The sequence below is a fragment of the Xiphophorus hellerii genome, chromosome 6 (assembly GCF_003331165.1).
Source record: "Xiphophorus hellerii strain 12219 chromosome 6, Xiphophorus_hellerii-4.1, whole genome shotgun sequence".
NCBI classification, from domain to species: Eukaryota; Metazoa; Chordata; class Actinopteri; order Cyprinodontiformes; family Poeciliidae; genus Xiphophorus; species Xiphophorus hellerii.
This window is the reverse complement of record NC_045677.1, coordinates 4,572,029-4,586,233: the sequence shown is the minus strand read 5'-3', so window position 1 is coordinate 4,586,233 and position 14,205 is coordinate 4,572,029. Positions and strand designations below refer to the sequence as shown.

Genomic DNA, 14,205 nt, shown 5'->3' with positions numbered 1-14,205 from the left:
ATTAAATCCCTTTGTAATAAAAAACACAAGACATTTCTAAAAAAAAAAACCAATTTCCACGTTTTACCTTCACATCACTTTAAGGCGTTATCTTCCCAGAAGAATTAATAGGATTCGTGAATAAATCTCAAAATGTCATCTTTTTTATGTTTTATACATCTTAAGTGTTTTCTGTGTGTGTATAAATGCGTCGCCCAACGCAGACCCAAGCTAAATCACACTAGAAAAGGCCACATCAACAAGAGCAACATTTCCCATACATCACTTTAGCTTTATGCTCCACGTACATAAATGCTTGTGTATCTTTTCATATGAACATTTCAAAGGGTGGAAACTAATAAATGGAAGCTGATTGATGCCATTTTATCTCTTGTGGGGTTTTATTAGCTTTGTGTCAGCTCCTCTGTGGGTTGTTTAAAAGAAACCAATAGTTGTTGGAACTGGAGAAAAACTCCTATTGACTTTCTCTAATCAAATCATCACAATAATCTTAGTTTATGATAAATCTACTAGTTGTAGATTTTCAATGGATTGTTGAATTTGATGCACGTACTCATGAGGTAAAGTTTAGTTAATTATTTTAAATTGATGCCATATTTAGTTCTTTTTGATGGTGCTAGGGGGGGAATTGTTGAAGAAGCGCTTGCTTGCACTTCCTTGCAGAAGTATTCACATCCCTTGAACTTTTCCACTTCTGGTCAAGTTGCAGCCACAAACCTCAGTGTGTTTCCTTTGGATTTTCTTTGATAGACCAACACACGATATTGCATAAATATGAAATGAAATGTGGTTTTCAACCATATAAATCTAGAAAGTGTGGTGTGCCTCTGTTTTGCTTATTGAACTGTGTGGGACATGTGCAGAGATTATTCACAAACACACAAAGTTTAAATGAGGTTTCACACTTCCAAAGTCTTCATCGTCCATTTTGAATCTTCTTCCAGGGGAGACATAAAGGAAGAGGAGAGGCTGGTTAGAATCTAGCTGATGAAGAATATTTCCAATGAAATAATTTGTAACCTGGGGATTAACGTCTAGCCCATTTTTGTGTTAGCAGAACAGCACTGGTGAATCAGGAAGTACAAGCAGTTCCAGTCAAAGAGGTTGGAGGAAGGTGTAAGGCCTGATATGAATGAAGAAGGTCATGGAATACGGTATGTAGATGATCGAGGGAAGTTATTCGCCAGAGGAAGCTGGTTTGGTTGGGATAAACTACCCAGAAGACGCAGAAATTGAGACTGTGAGGACAGACAGCTCAGTGGAATAACGTGAACATGTGAGGAGGAAGTGTTCAGAGGGTGGTTCCTTTTAACACTCCTTCAGCCTGTGTGGCATCTGTCTAAGGGCGTCACAGACACTGAAACACTCCTCAGTCATAGATATAGTCTAGTCTCGTGGTTATTAAACAGTCAGTGGACATATACAGGAAGGCAGAGGTGGGAGGACTGGACTTGAAGACCTGCCCGTACCGATTTCTCATCCAGATATTGGATGTGCGGTCACAATCTGTTGTGGGAAGGGGAGGGAAGGTGTATTCCGGGGAAATGGACTTAATCAGACACATGAAACGCAAGAGCAGGGAAAAGGTTCAGTGGATTTCTACTGGCAAACATGGTCGACATTCTGGTAGGGTTGGAGGAACTCTGGAGAGATTAAATAGTGGAGGGTCCAGGTAAAACGGAGAGACAGAGGAGTAGAGATGGCTGAATAAAACTGATTAGGAACGAAAGACTTTGTATGGAGATTTGAAAACATGAACGACATACAGGCAAGGCAGAAACACTTCATTACATTGGCATGGATTCCTTAGAGAATCTCTAGAAAACCATTGAAGGTTTTCTTTGAGGACAACGGAGAAGCCATGAGGTAAGAACAGGAAACATTAAGAAAGATTAGAGATAAAAGCCGGACGCTATCATGTGTGTTGACACTCAGGTAGAGAACCATTTGGTTGCTCGTCAGTAGAGGTGGCCTTATGAGGAAGTGGAGACTCGAGGTTGGTGAAAAAGCACAACACAAACACAGCAACAGCCCAGAGTCATGACATAATCCCAAAGTTTGGATGTCTTACTTGTCAGTGTTTAGTCCACGATCTAAAAATGAAAAATGTGGCATTTAGCAAACACTACCAAGACGTTAACGTCTTGGTAGTGTTTACCAAGTCCTTTACCATACAGAGTCCTTCACTATTCTAGTTGTTCCTGGGAGGCAAATCATCCACACTGTTGATCTCTTTTGATTTCACCCAATTTTATCTCTCTCTGCCATGTGTCTGATAGTATTATTGTTGCTGTTGGCGTTTCCCCTTGGCCAGGGGTGGACAATCCTGCTCCTCAAGGACCGGTGTTCTGCAGCTCTTAGAAGGTGATTCAGCTATTTGATTCAAGTGTGCAGTCAACCTCTCCAGCTAATGACCTCATTATTTGACTCGGGTGTGTTGAAATAGAGACGCATCTAAACGTTGCAGGAGACCGGCCCTCCAGGCCTGGATTTGCCCACCCCTGGCAGTACAGCAGGCCTTTACCAGACAAGCAACCAAGAGTCCCATGGTAACTCTGGAGGAGCTGCAGACATCCACAGCTCAGGAAATCTATCAACTAGATAACTTATCATTTTTGCACCCAAAAATACAAACCTCTTCAAGAAGTATAAATACTTATTATACATCACTGATCGTTCTCCCGATAATGTATTTAAAAAGAAACATTTCCCCCGAAATCACCTCTGCAATTTTTTTCACTTGCAAAAAAAATGTATTAAAAATGTCCAAGATGTTGCCTTTTCCCTGAAAAAGAAGGGGCGGGGGCGGGGGGGATTCTGTTAATTAGCATAACCATGTTTCTTTGTCAAAAAACTTTAAGCAATCTGTCGACAGGATGTTGAACCCGAGGGGATTTTCTGGGTCGCTGATGGAGCCGCTGGCCCCTTACAGGAAGTGGAGCAGGTATGGGAAATGAAACGCGAGCAGGGTTTATAAAAGATGAGAAGGGCTCATCAAATGATGGGTTAAACAGTTTTTTCCCTTTTTTTTTCACGGCCCTATTTGTGGCCTACGGCTTTGCGCGGCACACTCACACTGACAGACGAGCATGGAGACGCTGCTGTTTCTATTTCCTCAATTTAACTACATGGCCCCAAAGGAGGAAGCATATTTCAGAATGTTTGCTGTACAGGACCTGCAGTCACGAGCGATGAAGGACGACAGCGGCAGGTTGGTGTCTGAACTCGACTCCTTTTCAGTCATCTAAAAACTAATTTAGAGCAGATTTACTGAAGATGTTTATTAATATACGCGCAGAACTAGAACTGCAAGGCAGCAGATTGATTTTAATCAACACCACCGCTTTTACAGCTTTTAAGTCGTTGCCAGCGAGTCTCTCTGCTTTTTTTTTTTTTATTATTAAGACTTGTCAGCTAACCTGACTTATCTTTTAGGTCATTCTTTACCACGAGCAAGCGGGTGTAATTAATTGTGTGTCATGTCCACCACCTCAGAATGTGTCGGAGGAAAAGTCTGCAATAAGTTGCTGGTTTGCTAAATAGTGCCACAAGTGCGGCGCCGAGTGTTTCGGAGCTTGATGTATTTTCTGCCTTGTTTTGCAGACAGAAAGACAAAGAGAGGAAGAGCCGACTAAGCCTTTTTCTCACCAAGTCGGGCTCCCATGAAAACGTCAGTCCCCATAAAAAGACAAACACGACAACGAGCAAGTGAGGCACAATTCATTATTTTTCACGCACAGCCGCTGTTATGCCAGGCGACCGTGATTCATTTTTAACCTCCCCGAGTTTCCAGCGGGGCCCTCCGTCGACTCATTAGGCGGCATGCAGAAAACCTGGCGAGGAGACGGCTCTCCGAGAATCCCCCCCAAAAACATTGTTGGCTGCATCATTAGGGAGGATCTGACCGTTTTGTCTGACTCTTTTGTCCTTTCTTTTCTGCAGCATCTCACCAGAGGCAGCCTTGCAGTGGAGCGACTCCTTTGAAGAGCTGCTGAAGCACACAGGTCAGCCCGAGCCTCGGAAACTTTCACGGCAGCGCTCGTTTAAATTGCTGTCCGAACCAGTCGATTCGACTGTCAGACGCTTTTTTTTGCTTTATGTGGGCTCGAAACTGGAGCGGAGCGCTCACAGCGATAAATAGAGGATGGGAGACGACAGCGGGAGTTTCACTACATCTTTTAATGTTTTGTCAGAACAGACAGCAATACAGAAACTGTGCAACTTCCTCCTAATCACAGAAGTAACACTTTAGGACCACACTGAAACCCTGTGTGCTGTTTTGGAAACATTTTTAAAGATGCCTTTAAAGTTTCTTGTAGATCTGCTGTGAATATTTTTTTATGTTTTTTTTTTTTTTTACTGAAGTTACTCCCGTACATGTTGCTGGTCGTGTTAAATACCAAGGTTCCAGTTTGAAATTGGTAGTTTTCCATCATACCAGCAACAAAAGTCATATATGGTAAAAGGTATTAATGTTCAGAACATAAATATCAGCATGGAACTAGAGATTGCTGAAGGAAAATCAGTTACCAGTTGATGCCTGTTTACCACAGACCAACTAAAAGCAGAGAAAATTAGATGGACATAAACTCCTGATGAATTCTAGTCTTAGCAGACCTACTTTCCACTAGTCACTAGTTGTTGATGACGTTGTCAAAAGATGGTGTTATTTTCTATAAGAATTAAAGTTCAGGTATGTAACTTTTATAGGAAACATCTATTTTACATTTTGAAACTGTCGTGATGGTTTAGTATGAGACAGATAATCTGAAAAATATCAACCTTCTCCCAGTGTTCCCTTATATGAATGCTAATGCTAATTAGCATGGCTTACCGATGACTGTGGGTAAATAGTTTTCCTGGAGCGGTGAGTTGTTTTCCTGCCATTAGCACATTGAGCAGCGCGCACACAAGATTGATTGACAGCATTAAGACCCTCCTACTGGATCAGATTGGATGTTTCTGCAGATGGCAATGGTAGCTAAGGTAGGAGGCAGAGGAGAGCGATCTTTTCACAGATTATCTGTCTCATCACGTACCGTCAGGACAAGGTGACAGTTTCACAAATATGTGAAACATGACATACGCGTTATGTCATGGAAAACATGTTATAACACATTTTATGAACAGGAAGGAGCGTTCATGAATGTTTGTGACTGTTGTCCTGAAGTGTCACTCCGTAAATAATGACCATTTTAATTTAAAGTTGACAATTTATGGACTTTTAATGCAACTTTTAGTACAACTTTGCATTAAAAGTGTCATTATTTTTGGAATGGTACTTTTTTTTTTTTTTAAATAAATAAAAGTCACATACACCAGATTTAAAGACTTTAAAGTTTCATAGAACGTTTGATTCTCAGATGTAACAGGGGAAGGTTATTTTATTGGTGATTTCATTGGTCTTATTCAAACTTATTTTAAATCAGAATGGGGGAAAAACACGTTAAGGGTTAAAATTCGGAGAGAACAAATTAAAGAATCCACCAGCATTCACATCAGAATCTACTCAGGATTACGAGAAAGTGGCTATTTGGGTCCAAGTGGTGTCATTTCTATTGTTCACAGAACAGGCCATGTTCTCTTACACCAGTATCTTTAGCTTACAGAAAGCTGTGAACACCGAAGAGTTCATTGTTGGCCAAAGAGGTCATTTTTAAACAGGAAGTGACACTGATCTCTTTTAGTCAGAGTTGGGAAGTTTGGACTTTCTGCCATGCTAACACGCTAATATGATAAAATGACCGATACAGTATTTGACAGAATTCCCTCCACACTATAGAAAAGTTGATCGACAGTGTCTGTATGTATCTCTCCTTTTACCACATGCTGTTCCAACAGTTTGTGATTCTGTTTTTGTTCAGATGGGGTGAAAACCTTCTCTCAGTTCCTCCGGACGGAGTTCAGCGAGGAAAACATCGAGTTCTGGTTGGCCTGCGAAGAATACAAGACCATCGATTCAGAAACCAAGCTGCTGTCCAAAGCCAAATATATTTATACTGTTTATATTGAATCGGAGGCTCCTAAAGAGGTACGGTGGTGGCATCTTTATGTTCTCTAGAACTGCGCAGATTTAATGGCGCGGCGCTCTGAATGCTCCAGTGACATTTAGCGTTTTCTTAGCTTATCTGTCACTGAGGACTGTTTGAGATGAAATATTTATGTCACCGTCAGAAAAATAACAGTGGGCGAGGACTAACACACTCCATAGTCATGAGCCTGTGGCGAGCTGACCTTTGTGAACAATCATTAGGTGCAGCAGCTTGCTGAGGTCATGTGCATGCATGCTGCAAAAAGCGGGTTGAGTTATTTCTGAGTGTGAGACGGTTGCGGCTTCCAGACAATTTGCGCTTGACGATGCGACCACCATCTGATGCGCTGTTCAAAGCCTGCAGCAGTTCAGGCTTGCTGAGGAGTCTGGTTTGAGGTTTTGAACTGTCTGTGCAAAGCTAAAGAGAGCATCTCCCACACACTTTCAGTCTAGAACAAACGCACATTTACGAGGGTGAAAGGCTTTTTTTTTTCTTCTTCTTCTTTTTTAGCATGGCAGCTTGTGACCATTGTAGTTCCTGTTGTGGACGGTTCTGTTTGCAGAAGAGATAAACTTCTACACCAGCGTGTAGGATAATAATGCAAGATATGGCGAGCGCATTTCACAAAGGGCATTTCTAAAGTCATAAAAATGTACTAACGCGCTTCCTCGAGCAAATGTGGGACTTCCCCCGTCTGTCTTTGGGGAACCTTTCTCAGCCCTTTATCTGTTGACATATTCCAAATTGTGAGTCACAGAAATAACTTTCTCCTCAATAATAATTAATAGTAGGGCTGCAGCTAACGATTCTTTCAGTAATTCGCTAATCTGGCGATAATCGTTGGTACACTGCAGATTTTTCATTTAAAAAATATAATATATATAATATGGTCTCTGTGGTACGGTGGGAGTAAGGAAGCCATAAGAAGTTTGCGGTTTGCACCAATCTGACTAGGAGACGCAGCGAACACATGAAGCAATCTTCACTGGTCGGTTCGGACCTGAATGGGTCTGTCTGGCCTTTAAGCAAAGACTTCACACCTGCAATGAAACGCACCAACCCCACCGTTAGGAATGGCCGAATCAAACGTCCCGGTTCTGAATCAAGTCTGAGAATCTGCGGCGGAGCCAGAAAACAGATCTTCACTCACTGGGTTTAAGCCATTTAGCAAAAAAAATGTGAACAAATTTCAGACTCTATGCATGGAAGGCTGGTAGTGAGTCCAAAAGACCCGCAGCTGTAATTACAGTAAAAATCTGATTGGTTGGATACAGATATATGCCCGCTTTTACAAATTTTATTGTGAAACCTGTCAAATATGCACTACTTTTTGTTGGCCTAGCCCATAAAATAGGAAACTTGAGGTTATAATGTGACAAAACCTGATCAGTTCGAGGGCAGTCGATTTGTTTTGCAAGCTACTCTAAATCTTGACCAGCAAAGCTAAAATCATGCGCATCCCTCTGTTGGATATTTGTGTTTAATGCACCACCTACAAGCCGCATCTCCTGTTCTAACTGGTCATACTTGATATTTGCCTTTGCTTTAACTCAGGTCAACATCGACTACAACACAAAGATGGCCATCCAGAAAAACATGGAGCACCCAACGCGGGGCTGCTTCGAAGCAGCCCAGACGAAAGTCTTCAGCCTGATGAAAAAGGACTCCTACCCAAGGTTCCTGCACTCTGACATTTACATGCGCATCACTCGGAGGAAGGGCCCCGGAGCCACCATGTTCCGCAGAAGGTCACGCTCCTGCGTGTTTAACGAGCGCGGGGAAGCCAAAACCGAGCCCTCGGCTTGGTAATCGCAAACGCTGCGCAGCTGCGTGGAATGGATTCGCCATCATCCGGGGGACCGTCTCTGATTTGCAACACAACTGTTGAGACACGATGCGGTGTCTTAATTTAGGTCCCTCAGGTTCTGATATGTAGAGTGCAATATTTTTGTTTAACCACAGATTTCATGATGGATGACTTCTCAGACACAGCACCACAGTGAATTGACATTAATAGTAATTTAAATGTACAATTTGGGAAATATTTCCTTCCATTAGTTTTTGTAAGATTTCTATCCTCATTTCAGCTTGGTAAATTTTATCCCGTGGTTCTCTCATTTTACCTTAGGAACTGCTAGCAGGGAAGGACAGAAACTATTACTATTTTAATTTACCTAGCTCTATTTTCCTGACAGTTTATGTTTCGTTTTTTATTTGCCTCGGAAGTTAGAGCCAGGATCTGTATTAATAATCATCTCTGAACCTTATTGGGTTCCAGTCAGTTTATAAAAACCACTATGGTTTGCTTCTGTTGTGCTACATGGCCATGCTAATAACTATTAGCCTCCCAGGCTAATAATGATGGTATTCCTCTAATGTTTATCCGTCCAAACACCGTAGCACCCAGAGCTTGTACATTGCTCTGGTTTTATTAATTAGAATTAATTTATTAACTTTATGAAACAAACATTAGCACAGCATGGCTGCCATATTGAATTTTCAGGCCAGATTGTGTGAGAAACGTCTGACCTTTCATGATGGAATTCCAACTTTATGAAGGAAGTCATTAGTTGGAGATTGTGACTTATGCAATTTCAGCCAAATGATTAATCGAAGTAATGGGCTTTTTTGAAACCTGCCATGCTTTTGGATGTTTGCTACCCATTTGTTTCCTAGCAACTTAAAGCCAGCACAGACAGCTGTATTTTTTATTTATTTTTCTTTGCTTTCCCACGGTGTTTTCCGCTAAGCTAGGGGTAACTTCATGCAGACACGAGCGTGTTAGCAATGCTGTTGTTTCACGCTTGCCTTGAAAACGAAAGGGCATTATTACCAGAAATGTGGACGCATGTATTCTGATTATTCACTTGGCAACCAACAGCCCGAATCCATCCTGGGAGGTTATTTAGCAGTGGTAACATTTTTCTGCTCCATCGGCTAAAATATACTGAGCCCAGAAAGGGGATTGCTCCTCTGGTTGCTCCGCTGGTTGCTTCGTGGATGCGATTGCCATTGTGATGCACTGAATGACAGCAGCCTTCGGTGAGGATTTTCTTTAAGACTTTCTGAAACCTTCCGAAGACTTGAAGGAAAGTGGAAACATTTGAGGAAGGGAGGCAGTTCAAGTGCTTGTTGAGGCACATTCAACACTTTGTCCCCCCCTCTGCACAGCCGCGGTGTGTTACGGATTCATACTGTTACGCTTAAGTTTTCATTAAAACTGATGATTTGCGCCTCTTGCACCGTCGACCCCTCCCATGTGAATAACAAGCAGTGAAAGCCTGAGGTCTTATTGACTGCAAAGCACCCAACTGTTTTCTTAACATTCGATTAGATCATACATGTCTGCTTGACGTGATCGGATTCCCTTCTCACACAACACCGTGTTTTCTCTGAATACTAATATTATGTCACATTAAGATTGCTGATTTTCAGTTGCCATCTAATATAATTTATGTATTACTTGATCTCCTTTGGTATTCGACTGCTGTCAAATGTACATAACTGTATGTGGACAACATCAAATAAAAAGACTTTCCTGTAAAATCTGTGTTAATGAGGCCATAAATGACATTAATTGCTTTGAATGAGCGCATAAACAGGACAAATAGAGCTGTAATGTGCACATATTAAGCCAGTGGGAAACACTGGTTGCATGTAGCTCCCTGCACTAAATCACTGAAAAATTAATGACCCATATCAGCTCTAACCACTCTAGTGTGGAATTATTTATGTTGCTGTATACGGACGGGGCGAGCCATGTTTCCCGCAAATGGAAGTAAGTATCAACCCAGACGTGCAGAACATCTGCATATTTCCAACACACCGAGATTATGTGTGGACAGCATCGAGGTTCGCCTCATTTGCGCTGAGGTTTCTAGTAGCCTTCACATGGTGGAAGTCCTTCGCAGAGCATGTTAGTGTCAATCTCCTCGAAATCTGCGCAGAATATCTCAAAATTCACATTACTTATTCACCCCCCCTGGAAGACGGCAGCACACGCGCTGGGCTTCGGCAGGGTGAAGGTGTGGGTGGCGCAGGGGGTCGTGATTTCCTCTAATTGCCTGCTAGCATTAGCAAACGTGGATCCGAACGTTTCCCTGTCAAACAAGTCACAACTGAAGAACAACTCCTCTTAAACTTAAAGGGACAGTACCGGTGGTAGAGATCTCCCAACGGCGTCTTCGTGTAATTGGAAACTCCAGATGAGTTTTTCCTCTAAGACTGAAGCTTCTGGCTGTTCTGAGAAGAGCTAAAGGCAAAGCAGACGTCTGCCATCTTTAAATGAAAGCTGTGCTGAGGTTAGAACATTTAAAACATTTCCTCTGAGCTACTAATAGAAAGGCAGCCTGGATTAATAAAATAACCATTACTTAAATTGATGAGACTTTTAAAAGTTTTACGCTACTTTACCACAGTGATCATAATGTCTTTTCTGTGTCTAAATGGTGCAGAAAAGTGTAGGTTAAAATTGGGTTAATTATATATATACATATATATATTTTTTTTTTCTTCCTTTGTTTTTTCAGGTTTTTTAGTATTATTGAAGGTAAAAATATAAACCCGTTTCATTCCTGAGAGAACCATAAAAATAAGAACAGAAAGAGCCGGGCTGAAACTCTGGCTCCAACACCTTTTTATTTTTCAAAAGAAACTAAATTCCCCCACAAACATGTTCCTTTTTAACATAGGTTTTGAACTTTCTGTCCCAGTCTGAAATTATCACTATGAAATTTTCTTTGTTTTGTTTTTTTTTTGTTTTTACAAATACAAATTTTACCACAAATAGCTAACATCCCTGAGATTTCCTTTTAAAACTGCCTATTTTTAACCGCCTGCTCTAATAGTGCAAACAGCAAAAATTGACTTTGGAGCCTTACGTGTCAAGTTCCCTCATCAGAAACATACCTGGAGTGTTGCTTTGATTCTTTCGTGCATGTTTGAGAAATCTTTTAATCTCCATTCAGCTGTGGAAAACGCCTGGTAGGACCTAGCCCCGCCTTCGAGGACGAAGCTCCTCCTCAGAGCTGCAGTTTCCAAGCAGAGTTTCCGTCTTACAGAGCGCCCCCACCCCCTCCACAACTCTCACAGTCAGCTCCTTCAGGCTAGCCAGCAGCAATTAGCAAACACCTGGTTTTGCTAGGTGTTTGCTAGCAAAACCTAGCAAAACCATGATATGAACTATTTCTGAGTTTAAAGCTCAGATGAACATTTCTAAACGCTTAGTGAATGTTGATGTGGTGACATGCTGAAGGCGGCGTGTCAGAACGAGGAGGAGCTTCTGAAAGGGACAAAGGCCAGGCATTAGAAGAAATTTGACTTTGTAAGTAAGTTATGTTTGGCATATGCAACATTTTTATAACAACTGAATATAGTTACTGGATTGTGTTATAAAATGATACTATGTGGCTGGAAAACGCATAATACACCCCCTTTAATAATGTCTGTGTGCACATTTTGCTGTTTTTTTCTCTCTTTTTTTGGCTCTATTGGCCTTTATTTGAAAGTAGTCTGACAGGAGAGAGGGGGAAGACATGCGGCAAATGTCGCCAGGCCAAGAACCGAACCTGCGACCACCGCCACAAGGAGGACCAGGGTTCTCCATACCTGGGTCGTGCTTTGCCCCTGCGCCACCACAGAACCCCATTCTGCTGTTTTTTGCAGGACATTCAGGCACCTTTGTGGCATTTCTGAATTTCTAAGCGTCTAATTTTAGACCCCACTGCAACCAGGCAGTTTGAATCTAAACTCAAGACTGCATCCACTTAACACTGACTCATGGGAGTGAAGTGTGTGAGTTGGCCTCAATGTCATTATTAGGTCTAATGCTCAGTAGGACTTTTTATGTCCACGAGTTAATAGTTACCCTGAGTGGCACGCTTCACATTTATTAATCTAAGTAGCTGTTTCACTCAGGAAGATCTCTGGTGGCACACAGGGCCAACCTCAGTTTCTCATACAAGTTCTCATCGGCTTGTTTTTAAATACCAATTTAAACCTGCCACGGGTTTAAAGATTAATTAAAAACAACTTTCCCACAAACCACTTTGATGCTGTTGCGATTGGACTCGCTCTAAGATGATCTTGGCCCCTCTCGGATTAGCCTCTAGCTTAAGCCTCCATGGCCGAGCATTCTGGATTTGTATTAAAGAGACTTATCCGTTTCAGGTAGCGTTTTTGCTTACAACCTTTTAATAGAACCCGACTTCAAAATTCCTAAACTAATTACGAGGCAGAAATCAGTTTGGCTGAAGAAGTAAACATGAAAATGGAGATAAATGCCAGTATGAGGAGACCTAAAAGCAAAATAACTTGTTTTAAAATTGGCTTTTTCGAGCTTTACATGATGTTATAATGTTATTCCCTCATCAGAAACTTACCTGGAGTGTTGCCTTGATTCTTTCCATGTATGTTTGAGAAATCCTTGAATCTCCCGTGGCAACCATTCAGCTGTGGAAAATGCCTGGTTGGACTTAGCGCCACCTTCGGTTCCCAAGTTTCTGAGCTTCCGCCTCACAGAGCACGACTCCCCCGCTCTGTTCCTTCAGACTAGCCAGCAGCAATTAGCAAACCCCTGGTGGATCAGCTGAGCTCATTATGCTAGCTACTTGTCAGTGTAACGCTGGTAAAAACATTGTTAAAGGGTTAATGGAGACATATTGTGATGACTTCCTGAAGGCGGAGTTTCAGGAAGAGCAGGAGCTTCTTAAAGAGACAGAGGCCCAATTTCAAGGCATAAATTACAAAATCAAATTTCTTTAAAGTCATATGATATGTGACTTTGACAACTGAAGTGCTATAAAGTGCCACTATGTGCCAGGGAAATATATAGTACTGACCCTTCAAAGTATCCAAATAGCAAGCTTAGCTCATAATTTCTCAAATACATGAACTAAAAGACTCCAATTCCACTCTAAGATAATCAGGAGTGTCGTGTCCCCGGGCTAAATACTCCGCAAGCTTTACGCAGGTTGATCACATCTCCGAAGCTCTTTTATCTGACCCCATGCGAGACAAATCTAGAGATTATTTGACTGCCAGACTCAGATATCGAGCTGCGAAATCCACCCCCTTGAAAATCTGTTTTCACTCGACGCCCGCAACCATATCGACGAGCCTGGATAAATCTCAGAGCAACTGCAGACACAAGGCCACATTAAGTTTTGAAAGACTCAAGGTGAGTACCTCCTCCCCTTCCAACGCAATGAAGCCCTCACCGAAGCAGCGCAAACGTATTTGGAGGATGCAGTGAAAAAGCCAACTCGACGCCAAGTTCCCTGAACTACCTAAAGTGAGTGAATGTTTTGCGGGGAACAGGTGGCAGGTTTCTCTGTCAGCCAGCTGCACACTAAATATCAGGATTGTGAGAGGCTGCCAGCAGCGTTAGATCTATAGAGCTTTGCCGGAAATGACTCATTATTAAAAGGATTTTTTTTTTTCTTCACCGCCATTTTCCTCATCTTATCCCATCAAAGTAAACAGAGGCCGTGCAAAATTGTAGAGAAAGATTACTTACTTACTGAATTACTTTCAAGGCTTTCTAAATGTGTGTGTGTGTTTTTACAGGTCATTTTCGGCTCTCTAGGCTTTTATTTAACCGTGGTCAGACAGGAAGTGGGTTACGAAAAAGGGGGAAGACACGGAACAAGCACAACGGGCCGGGACTCGAACCTCTGACGGCCACGGCAAAAAGAAAGGCATCCCATCCGTATATGGGTCTCTTCCCCTGCGTCACGCCGCACCCGGTTCTTTTCTCTTTTTTTTTCTCGTTTTGTTACCTCTTCCTCTCCACCTTCAACCTGCATCCTGCTGCCTGTAGCCTCAGTGGAGGAATCAAAAACCCGTTCAGGTTCAAATGAATAAACCCAGCAAGACCAACAACAAAGGGAGAGTCTGACGAATCCAGGGCTGTTGTAATTACACAACATAATGGAGCTTAGAGAGGCGGAGAGAGAGAAGAGCTGCGGAGGACTACAGTGCCACCGTGTGTACGGCGACGGTACTGCAACCCTTTCTAACAAAACTATGAAAACAAATTAGGTGCTCTTTAACAAAATGTGCCTTTTTAGCTAGTTGGGAAGCACTCTGCTATCTGTAACCTCTAATGGCGGTGGGAGGGGAACAGTAGCTTTGAAATGACCCAAAGAAGAAAGAAAAAAAAAAGGCTTAATCT

The 14,205-nt window shown here is 42.1% G+C and overlaps 1 protein-coding gene across 1 annotated transcript; it reads left to right on the top strand.

The window, feature by feature from the left end:
- Window positions 1–2,964: 2,964 nt before the first annotated feature.
- rgs18 (regulator of G protein signaling 18) lies at window positions 2,965–9,578 on the top strand. The gene is made up of 5 exons (XM_032566449.1): window positions 2,965–3,211; window positions 3,604–3,708; window positions 3,943–4,004; window positions 5,865–6,031; window positions 7,587–9,578. The coding sequence occupies exons 1-5, from the start codon at window positions 3,090–3,092 to the stop codon at window positions 7,839–7,841; spliced, it is 711 nt and encodes a 236-aa protein (XP_032422340.1). The 5' UTR covers window positions 2,965–3,089; the 3' UTR covers window positions 7,842–9,578.
- Window positions 9,579–14,205: the final 4,627 nt, after the last annotated feature.

Bases quoted from the DNA above. Each gene is read 5' to 3' on its own strand.
- rgs18 (XM_032566449.1), top strand. From the start codon at position 3,090: ATGGAGACGCTGCTGTTTCTATTTCCTCAATTTAACTACATGGCCCCA. The intron at 3,709-3,942 runs GTGAGGCACAAT...TCTTTTCTGCAG, and splicing joins ACAAACACGACAACGAGCAA to CATCTCACCAGAGGCAGCCT. The intron at 4,005-5,864 runs GTCAGCCCGAGC...GTTTTTGTTCAG, and splicing joins AGAGCTGCTGAAGCACACAG to ATGGGGTGAAAACCTTCTCT.